Source organism: Eulemur rufifrons, chromosome 6 (assembly GCF_041146395.1).
Source record: "Eulemur rufifrons isolate Redbay chromosome 6, OSU_ERuf_1, whole genome shotgun sequence".
Lineage (NCBI taxonomy): Eukaryota > Metazoa > Chordata > Mammalia > Primates > Lemuridae > Eulemur > Eulemur rufifrons.
This window is the reverse complement of record NC_090988.1, coordinates 40,604,354-40,621,087: the sequence shown is the minus strand read 5'-3', so window position 1 is coordinate 40,621,087 and position 16,734 is coordinate 40,604,354. Positions and strand designations below refer to the sequence as shown.

Sequence of the window (16,734 nt, the reverse complement as noted above, 5' to 3'; positions counted from 1 at the left end):
TTCACTGGATGCCAAACTACTTTTCCTTAATCATTAGTAAACAAGTTTGCTACATACAAACAGAATGCAAAAAAAAAAAAAAAAAAAAAAAAAAAAAGAAGTTGGAGCAAATGAAGCAAAAATAATTTTTCTCTTTCTAAGAAATGATATTTAATGGATAGTCTCTCTCTCTCTCTCTTTTTTTTTTTTCCCAATGATTTGACACTTTCTTTCTGTTTCTTTTGTCTCTTACATACAGATTTTCCTGGGCTAGCTATCTTCACAAGCATATGTTCTCAAAGGGCAAATTCACACAGAAAAAAAAAATCATAATAATTGTTAACACGTATTTATATGTACCTGACCTGATCTGACCTTTGTTCCAGGCACTGTTCTACATGCTTTACTTGTAGTGGTTCACTTAAACCTCACAGTAAATCTATGGTCAGTATTTTTATCCCAATATTGCACTGAAGAACCAAATGTACAAAAAGTAGTAAGTTGTCCAAGGTTGCAGAGTTTTCAACTTGACTAATACATCCAATTTGAAAGTGACTCCCATTCCCAAAACAACCCCTCCCCCAAATCTCAGCACTTTAACACCAGTTATTTTTCTGCCCCGTCATAACTTGTTTAATTTTATTTTTCTTAAGCATACATTTAAACATGTGGCTCTTGGCCAGGCATGGTGGCTCATGCCTGTAATCCTAGCACTCTGGGAGGCCGAGGTGGGCGGATCGTTTGAGCTCAGGAGTTCGAGACCAGCCTGAGCAAGAGCGAGACCTCATCTCTACTAAAAATAGAAAGAAATTATATGGACAGCTAAAAATATATATAGAAAAAATTAGCAGGGCATGGTGGTGCATGCCTGTAGTCCCAGCTACTCGGGAGGCTGAGACAGGAAGATCGCTTGAGCTCAGGAGTTTGAGGTTGCTGTGAGCTAGGCTGACGCCACGGCACTCACTCTAGCCTGGGCAACAGAGTGAGACTCTGTCTCAAAATAAATAAATAAATAAATAAACATGTGGCTCTTGTTTTCAATTACCTTTGTTAGAAACTGAATAAAATCTAAATATCCTTCATCAATGGGAATATTAAACAAATTAACAGTACTTTCCTACTGTGAAACATTATGTAGTCATTAAAAGGAAGGAAGCATATATAAATATAGTAACATTAGAACTTGTGCATAATATATCACTGAGTGAAAGGAGTCAGTTACAGAATGGTATGACCCAGCAAACAAATGTCAGACACTCATATATGTCAGAGTATATAGAAAAATATCCGGAAAGATATATGTCAAACTCTGGAGAAAAGAATTGAGAAGTGGGGGAAATTTTTCAAAAGTATCTATTAATATTTTATCTTACATTTGTGAATTATTTGAATTTTTATAATGGGCTCATATTCTTTACCATGCAAAACATAAAGTTATCAATATTCTGATAGGCTAAATGTATTTGATGGTGCTCACTATTTAGCTAGCTACCCACCCTGCATTATTGACTCCATTTTATTTTTTCAACTTTATTTTCCATTTCCTCTTCCATACATAACCTGGGTGCCAATTATACTGGGCTTTATCTTTTCTATAAACACTGCCTGGATTTTCTAATGTTTCCATTTCAACTCATAGTATCTTCTTTTTCCTTAAAGTCAATCTTTCTAAAGAAAAATATGCACATATTATAAATTTCCATATATACTTCATAACAGAAAAAAGCAAACATTCAAGAAATTTTCTCCATTTTTTTAATCAATAAGCTTTAGTAATTCTGAATACATTACTTGCTAAATTATGCAAGATGCCAGAAAATAAAAAAAATACTAGTTACAAAGTTTCTGAACAGATAACTATTCTCCTTGTAAAAGGATGACTTTCTTAAACATTAGATATTGTGATAGCTTTGAATGATTTTTACGATGAAATAGGATGCAAAAAAGGAAAAAAAATACATTGCACCTAGAAATTTAAAAAAATCAAGAGACATGTTTCTTACCATTGTGAGGGTAAATGGATGGTTTTCTAATGCAGACACACTGGGACAATGTAGAATAATATACTAAAAAGCAACAAACAGATAATTTTTAAATGACCAAGAATGAAATTCAACTATTCCAATGATGCTATGTCTGCAAATTTTCAAAAATTACATAAGGATTAAAGGATATTTAGAAAGCTGCTGACCACTGACTCACCTGGCCAGGTCTTGCTTTAAAATTTTCTTTGATCATTCGGATTTCTATGACATCTGAGGGATGACTTATGACTGATACGATGGTAACTGGCTTACTGCTCCGGAGACACCTGTAAAGTCTTTCGGCACAGTACAGGCACAAAGGTCCAGAAATCCAAAGCCAAGTCTGAGGGAGAATTTTTGAAAATATATTTCAAAAAATACCTGTATTTTAGGAAACTATACCCTGCTCAATTGCTTATTTCATACATTACAATACTATTATCTTAATGTGTATTTTAAACAATAAAATATAAAGAAAATGAATAAAAAATGACAAATGCTCATTGCATCACATTCAGATAAAACTAAACTATAAAAAAAAAAAAATATCGGTTATTAAATATGAAATGTCCGATTTCCTTAAGAACTAAGTTTGACAGTTAATATCTGTGACATTTCACTTTGACATGTCTTGTTTTATTTTTATCGTAAAGGTACATCCTCATTCTTTTGAAGGCACGTTCTGACTTGTGATTATCTTTCAAATTTTTTTAGAACAGTTTTTGTACAACCATAGATAAGTAAAAAAATTCATATTATTTTCAAATATGAGTTCTGTTGTAAAACCAATACAACACAGCTCAAAATACCAACAAAGTGTTTGGAAAGGATGTGGCTAATGAACAGTATATCAATGGTTTAAAAAGTTCCATTCTAGTAATTTTAATCTTAAAAATGAGGCCGGGCGCGGTGGCTCACGCCTGTAATCCTAGCACTCTGGGAGGCCAAGGCGGGTGGATTGCTCAAGGTCAGGAATTCGAGACCAGCCTGAGCAAGAGCGAGACCCCGTCTCTACTAAAAAAAATAGAAAGAAATTATATGGACAACTAAAAATATATATAGAAAAATTAGCCGGGCATAGTGGCGCATGCCTGTAGTCCCAGCTACTCGGGAGGCTGAGGCAGTAGGATCGCTTAAGCCGAGGAGTCTGAGGTTGCTGTGAGCTAAGCTGACGCCACGGCACTCACTCTAGCCTGGGCAACAAAGTGAGACTCTGTCTCAAAAAAAAAAAAAATGAGCCACACGGACAACCTGAGACCAAGGTAGATAAGGATAAACTAAAAACTATAGTGGAAGCGAATTCATCTTAACGTACACATAAATTAACAACAAGGTTTGATGTTATTATTCCAACAATATTAGACCATTTAAAACAAATTGACAAGGTAAAGAACCTGGATAGATGGGTACTACATAAATTAAACAAACTTCAAAAGAGAAATCATCCTGAAGCTTGCCTTTCTTTGCTGTCACTACATAAAGGTAAACCATTTCTATACTGTATTGTTATATATGATAAAAAATAGATTATTTTTGACAATCACAAGTGTTTGGCATAATGATTGGATAAACATAAAGTGCTGAAACATAATCCAAAAGCAAATATACATCAAAAAAAAGCTAATGGTGTCTGTTCGGTGGTTCAGCACTGTTATTATCCACTACAGCTTCATGAAACCTGGTCAGTCAATTACAGCAGATGTCTGCTGCAATGAACTGGACAAAATGATGAAGATGTTTGTGAGTAAGCAGCCCAGATTGGTCAATAGAGGCAGGCCAATCCTCTTACAAGACAATACTTGACCACAAGTCGTACAAACACTGCTCAAACTACAGAAACTGGTCTTAGAAACTCTCTGTCATCCACCATGTTCACCAGACCTTACACCAACTGACTACCACTTCTTCCAGACTTTGGACCATTTCTTCCAAGAAAAAATATGCAATTCTCAACAAGCTGTGAAAAATGCCTGTCACAATTTCATCACCACTCACTCTCCAGGCTTTTTCACTGCTGTCATAAACAAGCTACTGTTAAGATGACAAAACTGTGTCGATAGTTTAGACACATACTTTGATTAATTGTACTGCTTCTGATTTGAGATGTAATAAACTTTTGAATCAAAATTGGACATTTCATGTTTAATGACCTAATAAAAAAGAAAGCAATGTCAAAACCCTACCTTCAAACCCATGCCCCAGGTGTAACTACCATTAACAAGCCAGTGTACACTCCTTCATAAATCCTTTTATGCACACAAATATATAATGTATATACACAATATCTTTCTTCAAAGAAAGAATAAAGGGAAATTCAAATTTCAGGTAAATCTAAGGATGATTTTAGGAAAAAAGTACCAATCCAATGTTTATTAAAAAAAAAAAAACCCTAGATTTTTAATGTACATAATGTGTATGCATAATATACATACATATAATGTATGCATATAATGTTAAATATGTATAACATATATTTTTTTAAATGGGATATGCTAGGCATGTTGTTAACAACTTGCTTTTACAACGTATGATAAGAATAGAAGATAACATTTAGAATTTGGAAACCATGACAATTTTGAATGTGTGCTGCATGGATAACCGTGGTCCTAGGATAATTACATACTCTGAGAAGTGTACAATATATTAATATTATCCACATCACTTTGAGGTCTCCAACTAAAACTCATTTTAATGCTCACTTTTTTAATTAAACCTTATTTATTTCTAGAACTTCCTTTTTCCATACAGACAGATCATACCTCTTCTGCATACGGTGACATTTAGCCCAAAACTGTGAAGACTGTGCATTGCAGGACAAGTTCTGCAATGTAACAGCCTTGCAACTTTGGGACAGTCACTTACCCTTTGAGCATCAGGTCTCACATATGTAAAATGGGATTCACCATACCTTCCGTGCCTAATATTCAGCATTATGTGAAGCTCAGAAAAGTTCTGATAATTCTAGAGTCCAATAGAAATCTAGAGGATTATTATTAATAATAATGAACACAAGACTAGCACACTATCCCAAAGTCATTTGCAAATTCATTCTAGCTTTTGACTTCTCTTTCTTCTCTTCTTCAAACAGACATTTGACATCACTATTCTACTTGGTATATAGTCCAAAAGTACAGGGTGTAATTTGCATGTGGGCAGTTCCCACAGGCACAAGGGAAGATTAGGGGCCTTACTGAACTATTAACAATTTCTGGATACTTAAGGGAGAAATTTTCAAAGAGCAATCATTTTAGTCAAAGACCTGAGTTTGCATGCTATCTATGCCACTTACTAGTTTGGAGACATTGGTCAAGGTATTTAATGTGTTTAAGCACAATTTCTTCAATCAGAAAATTGAGGATGATATTAATTGCTTCAGAGAGTCACAGTAAATACTGCACACAGAACATTTTAGCACAGTACCCAGCTGATAATATTAAGCATTCAATAAACTGATTTTTACCACTTATTTGCAATATTATACATAATATTATAATGTATTATTACACTACAATATAATAATTAGTAGCAGTAGTTTTTTTTTACTATTCTTTTTATTATTCAGCTTGTCTCAATGCTTTTCTCAATAAATGGGGAGGACATATTTATCATCTCTCTGGCAGCAAGTCCAGTGCCACAGTATGCAAAGATTATAAAATCAGTCAAGCAGAAATTTTCTATATTCTCTAATATCACAGGTCTTTTGCCTTGAACTGTCAGGTAGCTATAATAGAATAAGAGGTACTAACTGGTTGTGGAAATATCCTGAAATATCCTATTATACATGAATACAGAGCTTCAAAAACATGTTTAAATGTGATGTTGATCCGTTGTATGGAAACATAGACTTTGCAGAGATCAAACACAGAATGAATCTGACCTGTGGAAAATTAGCTTGGAACCTGGGCTCTTCCACACAAATCTTCACAAATGTGTTCTGGGTAAGCTCTTCTGGTTTTGAAAATCCTCCAGGGGAAGATTCATGAATATGTTCTGAGACATACTCTGGTAAGGAACTATTCTGAGAGCGGATTCGGTTAAGATTGATACAGCCAGGAGGGTGAGTATCTAAATTAGTTTGATACTTCAGCAGCCCTCTAAAATTAAATTAAAAAACAAACAAACAAACAAACAGAGAGATGAAAAAGAGATTGAGATCAGGGGACACAGTAAAAGAAAATAATCTCTTTTTCTTGCTAACTTTACAAAGCATTTATCTGAAAAGTGTACCTTATGTATTGTATTTAAGAGAAACTGAGATCTTAAAAATGTTAATAAATTCTTTACTGAGGGATTAAAACAAAATTTTTGACCCTAAAAACAAATGCTACAAATGTGTGACAGGGAGGAACACATGCAATCTTTCCAAGTATTCTTGAATTTGACAGCCTTTACTTCATAGACATTCAAACAATCATATACAAGTTTTCGTTTCAATAAACACTGTAATACTTTGCTACATCTCCAAACGCAAAGGAAAAATACAGGGATCATATTTGATTAGGCTAAGGCTAAATAAAATAGCCTTACAGATATACAGAAAAATGTTAAACAAAAATAACAGGAATTGAAAGTTTGTCTCTTACGGTCTGAAAACAACGTATACACAGCAATCAGGTCCTAAATTTGTTTACTTTTCAATTTCTCTAAAAACAGAACCACATAAAAAGCACAAAATAATAAATCAGGCAGGAGAGGCTTAAACCTTAACAATCTCATTTTGATTGTTTCTTTTTTTGTGACATTCTAAGACAAATCATTCAATTTTCTATGTTCTGCATTTCTTATCAACAAGGGATTAAGTAAGATCTACCTCATGGGGACAGTTCATAAAATGACAGATTGTACAGAGCATCAACAAGATCACTGCTGCATAAGCAAATCTTGAAGTAAAAAGTGGGATTGAGAAAAGCACTGAAAATTTTGCAGCATGTTTTATTTTTATGATAAAGAATACCAGGAAAAAAATTATTTCCAAATTATTTCTTCCTGGTTCGCTAAGAGTGTGTTATTTTTAAACTATCCTTCTTGCTCCCAAATAATTGATTTTAGTAGCTTAAAAAGTATATCTTTAAATGAGCCACAGCTATAATGCTTCTTTAAAAGACAGTGTTTTAAAACAAATACTATAATGTAAATAATGATACTGACAGATCCAATATATGAAAGTTAGAAAAGCAATGGCCCAGGCAGTCTCTCATGGTATTCACCATCTCTCCAACCTTTTTCCACCTTTGCTCATGTTCAGTTCCTTTTCTTTCTTCCTTTTATTTTACTTTCTTCCTTAAAACTAGTCATCATGAAGTCATTAGGGAGCATGCAGTATGTGTCAGGGACATCTAAGTAGTGGGCTGCATTTCATGATTTCCATAGTAGACACAGACACACATACATTTTTTTAAAGAAACACAGTAGATATGGCCATGGTATGACAAAATTGATGGATATTACACAAATGTGTGCCTTCTTTTGTCATTAATCCTTCATAAGGTTCTAGTCACATAATATAATGGCTACGATATTATACTTGGACAATGCATGAATCTGACTTAGTTTTAATTACAGTTAACAATTTACCAAAACCTGTTGCTGCCACTGACCATCCCAGGGATAGTAGCTGACAGGTGAGTAGGTCCAAACTCACAGGCAGTTATTCTACTGGCCTTAAGTTGAACAAACATGGGCATCATGCACTTAGCACAATTCCAGGTTGTGTCACAGAGTTCAATGAGCAGTCAAATCTGGGTTCTCTCCAGAAACTTAAAATCTTGTTTGGAAAACATCTTAGGAAAAGCCGAATATAAGTCAAACCATAGATAATTGGAATAAAGTATTTTAATAATATCTTAGTAACATATAATAGATGCCAAGTCCAGCACAGAGAAATTTATATACATTTCACATTATCCTCACAAAAAATTGCATTAACTAGGAATGATTATTCTTATTTTACAAATTAAGAAACTATCCTAAAAGACTGAATAATACCCAGGGTCACACAGCTGATAAGTAGCAGAGATAAGATTTGAACCCAAATTTGAACTCTTCACCTATTGTGATTCAGCACATAAATTCACTGGATCCTCACAAAATACCTCTGAAGAAAGTAAGGAAAGAGGAAGATTAATACTTATAAAGAAAGTATCATGTCAGGAATTTTTAGAACATCTATATCTCACATTTAAATTTCAAAACAGCATTCCTATTGCCAACAACAGTCAAACTGAGAACCAAATCAAAGACTCACTATCCTTCACAATAGCAACAAAGAAAGTAAAATACCTAGCAATATATTTAACTAGGAAGGTAAAAGACCTCTACAGGGAGAATTATGAAACACTGAGGAAGGAAATAGCAGAGGATGTAAACAGGTGGAAAACCATACCATGCGCATGGGTTGGCAGAATCAACATTGTTAAAATGTCTACACTACACTTATGTGAACATATAGCAGTAACATTCATCGGCTGTCGGGCAGGTGTAGGGGGGGAGAGAGGATGTGTATACTCATACCTAATGAGTGCAGGGCACCATCTGGGGGATGGACACGCTTGAAACTCTGACTTGGGTGGGACACACGCAAGATATGTAACCTAAACATTTGTACTCCCGTAATGTGCTGAAATTAAAAAAAAAAATCCAGCCCCCATCTATTTTCATAAGTAAAGTTTTACTGAAATACAAAAAAAAAAAAGGAACATTCTTGTATGTATTGTTGGAGCTTTCATAAATAAGTGATAGATATTTACAAGTGAAAAACAGGAAGGGAAAAAGATACTAGTGAATGGCAAACAGAGACTCTGGTCAAGTTAAGAGAATGACATGGGGAGAGACAGGGGAAGTAGGCACACAGCCTATGAGGAAATAGAAGTGCTTATTATTCATCTCTAAGTTACTTTGTATTATGTTGTAAAGGAGAAAGTTTGAAGTCTCTGTGGAATGCCTGGTACTCTCCTATAATACGAAATAAAGGATTTTACGATATATCAAACTACATGTTTGTGGTTACTATAGTTTTTACACTCATAAGGATCTTAAGATGTGCTATCAGCATTCAACAGTGTTTCAGAATTATATTAATAGTTTCTTTCTTTTTTCCTTTTTTTCCTCAAGAGCCATTATAGTTATCCTATTAGGTTTTTTGTTTTGTTTTTTGTTTGTTTATTTGTTTTTAATGCCTGGCTGTGACAAAGTCAGAAAATAATACAACACATTGTATTGAATGAGTCCTACTAGTTTATAACATACAATCATAAAACAATTTCATGGCAAAAGCTAAATATGAAAAAATACCACATCTGCCCCCCCACCAAAATCACAAAATCATCCCTACTTTAATTTCCTGTAAAAAATACCTAACAAATCCAAGGAAACTGATGTGACTTTTGTTTTTGGTGATTTTAATCCTGTTTTAAAGAGTATAAAAATATTCCTGTTTCTTAGGAACCTATTTTTTTCCTAGTATTCTATAACATGATTTTTTTTTTTACAGTAAAAATATAACTCGCTTCTGACGGCTCTTTTTACTTTGCTTTCAAGTACAAAGAAAACGCCTTTAAGTCAAGAAAATAAAACCAAATTCCACATTTCAAAATCCATTGCAATCCTCTAGCGTCTGTGGGATCCACTAGAATGTATACTCCTTAAGGTCAAGGGTTTGTCCTGCTCCATAGCTATTTTTTTGGTGCCTAAAACAGTGCCTATAACTTATAGCAAGTGTTCAATAAATATTTATTGAATGAATAAGTTGGTGACTAGAAGTGTGTAAACAACTTTTTGTTACAAAAGTCGTTGAAACAGATAATCAAGGACTCTTCTGGTTTTAACAAACATTAACTTTGAACTCATTTTCTACCTTCAAAAAAGATGTCAAAAACTCAAAATAAACTTTTAAGTGCATTCACATTGGCAGAAAGGTTGTTCTAAGTTAGTCTGCATCCCACATCACCCCTTAGCAGTGAGTACTGCTAGGTGCAGCCTGAGGAAATCTCAGCCCTGCCCTATCCCTGAGCCACTTCTAACCCATGCAGTTATCAAGAGAGTGGAGCCTACCTGTCAGTGCCATCTAGATTTAGAGTGTTTTCCTAAACTAGGGATCCAGTGTGCCTCAGGGAAATCCTGAGCATTCAGGTACCACCCGAACAAAGCTTTTACCCAATCCCCACTTTGTCTGTCTGGCCCAGTGGAGTTCTTGTCTCTGCATTGTCTCTGAAACCCGAGAGTACTCTCATCCTGCAGCTTAACCAGAGTAGGGACTGTATCTATTAATAGCTCTTACTGGTGGGGTTGCCCAAGCTTACAAGACAGGGCGTCCACCATGGGTTTGTGATTTGTGCAGTTGCACGAACTCTGCTCTTAGAAAGGTCCTGTCATTGGTTCATTACTCTGTTATCACCATCTCAAAATGCTTAACAATTTTTGCTCAAGGGGCCCTGCATTTTCATTTTGCAAGAGACCCTGCAAATTAGTAGCTGGTTTTGCCACAATCCTGTGCAGCTGACAAATCTGAAGCCTGAAGCCAAAGGATTTAGGATCAAGACTTAAACCATGACATAAAATAGGTACATGACATAAAATAGGTCATTTCCCTAAGTTTTCTCAACTGAGAAAGGGAGATAGTACCTGTTCCTCTCTACTCCACAGGTGTATAAAGAGAAAGGTTTTAACCTCTTGTGAAGAAAAAATATGCAAGCATCCATTACTTCTTAGTCTTTCCCCTGCTTTCACACTAGACTAAAATGGCAGTGGAGAATAACGGAATTATTTCACACTAATGTGTGAAAAATATTTCTTAAAATAAAGGTGGTCTTTGTTCTTTCTCTTTTCTTCCAACTTTCTCACCTTGTTAATTCCAGCCAGAACCACTTGTTGTTATAAGAAAGATCCCAGGAAAAAAACTGATATAAAAATTCTGTGAAAAAGTATTTGGTCTAAAGCTTAATATGTCTATCCCCAAAATGGGGAAAAAAGGTAAACTCACTCGGAAGAATAAAAATTCATTAATATATGTAGCTTATAGCACAAATGACTTCATGTACATGAAAATTCCCTGTATATACTGTATCTATACATGCATACATATAGAATTATGCAATAAACTATAGAACTATAGAGCATCCTTATGGAAGAAAATACCACATGCTTTCAACCTCCATCCCCACCTGGCTTACAGGATTAAATATCAGCAAACGTAAATAAACCATAAGCTTAGTCCATAATTACCATACAGGAAAATCACTTTTTACCTAAAAATGAAAATCCTATGAATGGGAAATGAGATGTGGTGAGAAACACACATATATCTTAAAAATCATACTTGTATAGAATATTGCATTTATTAACATATGAAAACATGTAAATATTAATATTATGGGGTAGGAGAATTTGGATTCCATATAAGAAAGACCTAATTCCTCAAGAATTATATTCACCCTATTCAATTTTTTAAGTGAAAAATTGAAAAACCAAAAAGAGAAAGAAAACAAAGAGAGATGGAATTTCTTTCTTCTCCGATCCAAAGAATATTTAACCACAGAAATACATGAAGACCTCCCAACAAAAATATGCCAGTCTACAATACAACCAAAATAATCAAGACATAAAAAGTAATCCCTCTGGTACAGGAACCAATATACTAGTTGCCATAATAACAAATTACCTAGATAATACTAAACATAAGTGACAGCCACAAAAAGGGAATCCAAGTTACATTTAAACAAATGCATAGATTATTCTTTATTGTCATCTGTAATGCTTTGATAATTGAGGAAAATGGGAAGGGCCTATGAGGACAACATATTCCTAGCTAAAACTAATTAATGCAATTCAGCTTAATCCAGCCAATATTAACTGAGTGATGTCATGCGAAAGAGATTCCATGGATAAACATGGGTAAGAAACACTCCTACCCTCAGAAACACTATAGTTTACCTACGATATAGCACTCTGCTCTATTTTCTTTCTCTCTTTCATATTGGAACGCATACTTACACAATGGGGGTAAAGAGAAGAGAACAGTGGGCCTCTATGCAATTCAGCTACAACCTCTGGCTTTCTCCCAATTACCTAAAGCTTTTTACAGTGTATATTATTTCATAATTCTGGATAGATGGTATTTATATGAATTTGTCTTCCCCCTGGACATTTTCAAGTAGTATATACGTGAATTCTTTCTCTTTCTCTTTTCTTTTTCCCTATGCAAGTCTCATTCTTCCCCTTAAGCAATGTTGCTAGATATAGCAGGTGCCACTCGGAAGCTTGGTAATGGGCTTTAAAAAGGTATAAACAGCTCTGTTCACTGAAATGAAGAGTGCCTCAAAATGTTTCACTCATTAATTCCTCTCAAAAAACTAAAAGAGAATGAAACCAATGAATATGCTCCAGGTTGCTGGGGTAGATATTTCAGAGCTGTTCTTCTCATGAGACGTAATTAATTACACTGACCTAGTTTCTTAATAAATCAACTGACAAAATAGAGAAAATTATATAGGTAATAATAAAAGTGTATATACACAGTATCATTTTATATCCCCTTTTTCTCTTCTAACAAGTCTATGAGATATAATTATTTTTCCTTATTCTATAAATCAGGAAGCTCCATAAAAAACTGATTTGCTCAAGATCACATTAGTGGTTTTCTAACAATCAATCCTGGTTCTTCTCTACTATAATCCAGGGCATCAGGCAGTTTGTTTCACTATATTTAAGGTCAAGACAGAAAACAGGCATGAAAGAGCAAAACTAAGATAATCAACACAATTGCATGCTTACTTGGACTTATTCATGTATTTATTTTGGGACTATTATCAAATTCATCCCTTACATTTGAATACTAACTTGATGGGTCTTCTAACGTTTAGAGAGAACTCATAGCAAAATTCTGCTAAAAGGCATTGGCTTTTGAAATTTCTGGACTTAAATGTGATTTTTCCACATGGCAAATAGTATCTTTTCCCCATTGCTTTCTTTGCTATGCTCTGACTTAATCTCTTTGTAAAGACACATAGGGAATTAAAAAATACTGATAACACTATCTCTTCCACAGTATTTTTATCAGTTCCAGGCTAGACCTAGCTTCTTTCCTTGTTATTTTCAGGTTATGTGAGAAGAATTTTGGAAGGAAAAGTATCACAAAATGCACCTATGTGCCTCAAAACTAAACATATGTATAGATATATACCCAAAATGTGTCTTATACATATGTGTGTTCATATTTCAGGAATTCATGAATCCCTGAATCCATTCAATGATCCCTAGGAATTATTAATCCAACTTAAGAACCTCTACTCTATGGAAGGAGAAATGAGATTTTGCGACAGAAATATAATAGTAGGCACCAAAATTGATAATGAGTGTGTCAGACCTATTAGAAATTAGGCAACTAGGAAGGATTAGAAACCAAGTCACCTGTAAGAGAGACAGAGAACTTATGAAAGATGTAGCCACTATCACCAACACCCAAATCCTCGACCTTCTACCTACCATGGTAGTGGGCATCTAATTATTATCTCTAAGGTGGAACAAAGCTAGGCAAATCTGTAGTGTGTGTTATTTTAAGGTTCTGTTTCCGAAGTACCCACGTAGAGCCTCTATTCAAGGTAGGGACGCCTTTTATAATTATGGCTCAAGGTCTACATTAAAAGCAGTCCACCAGCCTCCCTAGAACTTTCCCAATTGCTTAGGAATAAGTAGCATAACTGTATGCCCTCTTTAACCCATAGCCACTGCTTAATTATCAACAGCATTCCTTTACACTCTCAAAAATGTTTGATTTGGACAATAAGCTATACAGTCACTACAAATCTAGAGGTAAGGAAAGGAGAGCTGAAAAGAATGTTTGGGTAAGTAAAAATTTTCTCCCTCAGGGCTAGGATAGGATAGGTTAACATACATCCTCTGGGCCTTCCTTCCCTGGGCTCCGTTCAATTCCCATTTGACTTTCTAAGAGGAGCAGGTGCCTCCCACCAGTAGGAAGATCACCAAACCTTCCCTTCTGCTACATCAGTGTGGGTGAAGAGAGATCTCCCCGAAAGTGGCTTCTAAAAGAGAAGAAACTTGGCAATCAGCACCTCTTAACACTTAACTATATTGTATAAATGCCTCCATTCCTTCATAATATATCCTTAATTTCCTCCTCCTGAGGATATTTTCAAGTCAGCACAATAAAGCCTAGCCCCACAAATATCCGTCTAACCCTGGGTAACTTCTTGAGCTTAAATCTTATGCCACCGCCTGTGACACTGCCCGTGGTTCCTTAATGTTACTGTTGACAAAGGCTACCCACTGTGTTCCCCTGGTTTAAAGAATAAGACTTTTTAAAAACATACACATAGAAAACTATTCCTTTTAGATTCCCTGGAAAAAAAATGATTCAAGTAGAATATAAATCAGGCTCCACGATTATCTCTTGCTAACAAGTAGTCCCAAATGGCAGAGAACTCTGCTTCAAAGAATAATTCAGGCATCACTCATATAATAAAAAGTGATCTGAGAAGTCCAGCAGAGTTGGCACGAAAAAATTATTTACACTACTAATTTGCTCTCATTCCTGTGCAAACATTTGAGGAGGTCCTTCCCCTCTATCTTTTCCCGAATTATCACATTATAATGTCTCTCACACTTGAATAAGAATATAAAATACAATCACCACCCATGCAGCACTCCTGAGCTAAAGCCAGTGGGAGTGCTGACAGTGCTGAGACTGCAGAGGCTTAGGTGGCAACTCTCATTTACAATGCATTCCCCAACAGGCCTTTCAAAGAAGCACGGTCAGGCTCTTCAGCAGAGGCTCTGTGACATTCGTAATTTCTTTTCCCTCCAATATCCCTTTTATCAGTAAGTGAGAATAGCAGTATGTATCTCCTTCTAATGAGTTTTTCAAATGAAAATGAAGAAAGACATATCCAGTTCCATACATGTCTAGAAAGAGTAAATAGTTCTGTTTTTCCAAATGTCTTCAGAAATGAAATATTGTTAAACACACCAATAGCAACCACCTATTAAAAATTGGAACAAAAAATTCCTCAGGAGAAGGCTTGTTTTGCAAGCTCCAAGATAAACCTTTATTGCTAAAATGAATTGAGTTTTAGAGACCTCACAATGTTTTAAAAATCATGGCCCTTTCAAGGAATATTCTTTTGATCTGCTAAGCAATTTTCGTGATATGTTCATCAAATTATTTTTGAGGCCGGGCGCGGTGGCTCACGCCTGTAATCCTAGCACTCTGGGAGGCCGAGGTGGGCGGATCGTTTGAGCTAAGGAGTTCGAGACCAGCCTGAGCAAGAGCGAGACCCCATCTCTACTAAAAATAGAAAGAAATTATACGGACAGCTAAAAATATATATAGAAAAAATTAGCCGGGCATGGTGGCACATGCCTGTAGTCCCAGCTACTCGGGAGGCTGAGACAGGAGGATCACTTGAGCTCAGGAGTTTGAGGTTGCTGTGAGCTAGGCTAACGCCACGGCACTCACTCTAGCCTGGGCAACAGAGTGAGACTCTGTCTCAAAAAAAAAAAAAAAAAAAAAAAAATTATTTTTGAATTGATAAGAAAATTTGGGCTTCTCAGAAATGCTGTGTCTTTATGAAAAAAAATTGATTCTTCCAACAGTTAAATGTGGAGTTTCTTCCTTACACAGCTATTAGTATTGGTACTTGTATAATTTTTTTCTAGCTAACATTTATTATGTCTATATACTGCCTACTGTACTGCATTCCCTTATGTAAACCTGAGACAACACTGTAATGTAGGAAATTTTATTTATCCTATTTAATAGATTAATAAAAAGAAAAGTCAAACAGGTATTAAGTGATGTAGCTCTTAACTACCATATTACACTGACATCTTGGAAAGGAAAATTCATTTATTTTAAAGATCTTTTTGAACACCAAAGAGAAATATCTGAGTTTAGCATACGGGAACTGGTGTTTTTTAGGGTGGCATGAAATAGATTTGTTTATAAATAATGAAAAAAATTCTGAAATATAGATAATCAGGATAAAAACCAGTTTAAGCTAAGGGCACAGATAATCATGGAACAAGAAAAGCGGGTCCTAAATAATAATGACTATAACATTTGTAGTAAAGAAAGTAAGACTTTCACCCTGTCAATATCAGATCACAAGCTCCAAGAGCACTGCTTGCACTTCCCTGGGTTTCCAGCTTTAAAGGGGATACAGGGAAGCTTTGCCAAATGGGAGCCAGCAAAATTTAATAATTAGGAATGTGAGTTCTGGTACTTGATCCTTGGGTGCAAACCAGAGCTCTTCTCACTAGCAGCGACAAGTTACTTCACCTCTCACTGTCCCTATCCTCTCAGCTGGCATAGGGAATAATAACAACGATAATAATAACAAATACTTAACAGGGTTGTTGGGAGGATTTAATGAGATCAAACATTAGTAAGATAAAAGATAAACGTGCAACTAATATTAACTGTTAATATATTTGAAGGAGAAAGTTCAGAATAATGATGAGATTTGAAATATCATACAAGGAACAGATGAATAGAATTTAGAAAAAGGAGAGGGACTCTATTTCCATGGCCCCTAGAATCATCGACTTTTATATTACAAAATAGAAATTATAGTAAAATGTATTCTGGTTCTCAAAAGAAAGAACTCTGTGAAAGTTCCCAAAGACTTTGTGTCTTTCTAAAGACAGAATGGACATCTTCAGAATTAGATATTTACTTAGTAGATACATCATAGGGAAGATAAAAAGGGGGAAAGAGGTT

The 16,734-nt window shown here is 35.1% G+C and overlaps 1 protein-coding gene across 1 annotated transcript in view; it reads right to left on the bottom strand.

Annotated features, from left to right (window-relative positions):
* Nucleotides 1-16,734, bottom strand: part of NOX4 (NADPH oxidase 4) — a 144,564-nt gene that overhangs the window by 66,686 nt on the left and 61,144 nt on the right. Inside the window, exons 9-11 of the mRNA XM_069470482.1 lie at nt 5,881-6,097; nt 2,182-2,346; nt 1,983-2,045 (exon numbers count right to left, since the gene is read on the bottom strand). Coding sequence (XP_069326583.1) covers nt 1,983-2,045; nt 2,182-2,346; nt 5,881-6,097 — 445 coding nt within the window. The remainder of the gene's footprint in view (nt 1-1,982; nt 2,046-2,181; nt 2,347-5,880; nt 6,098-16,734) is intronic.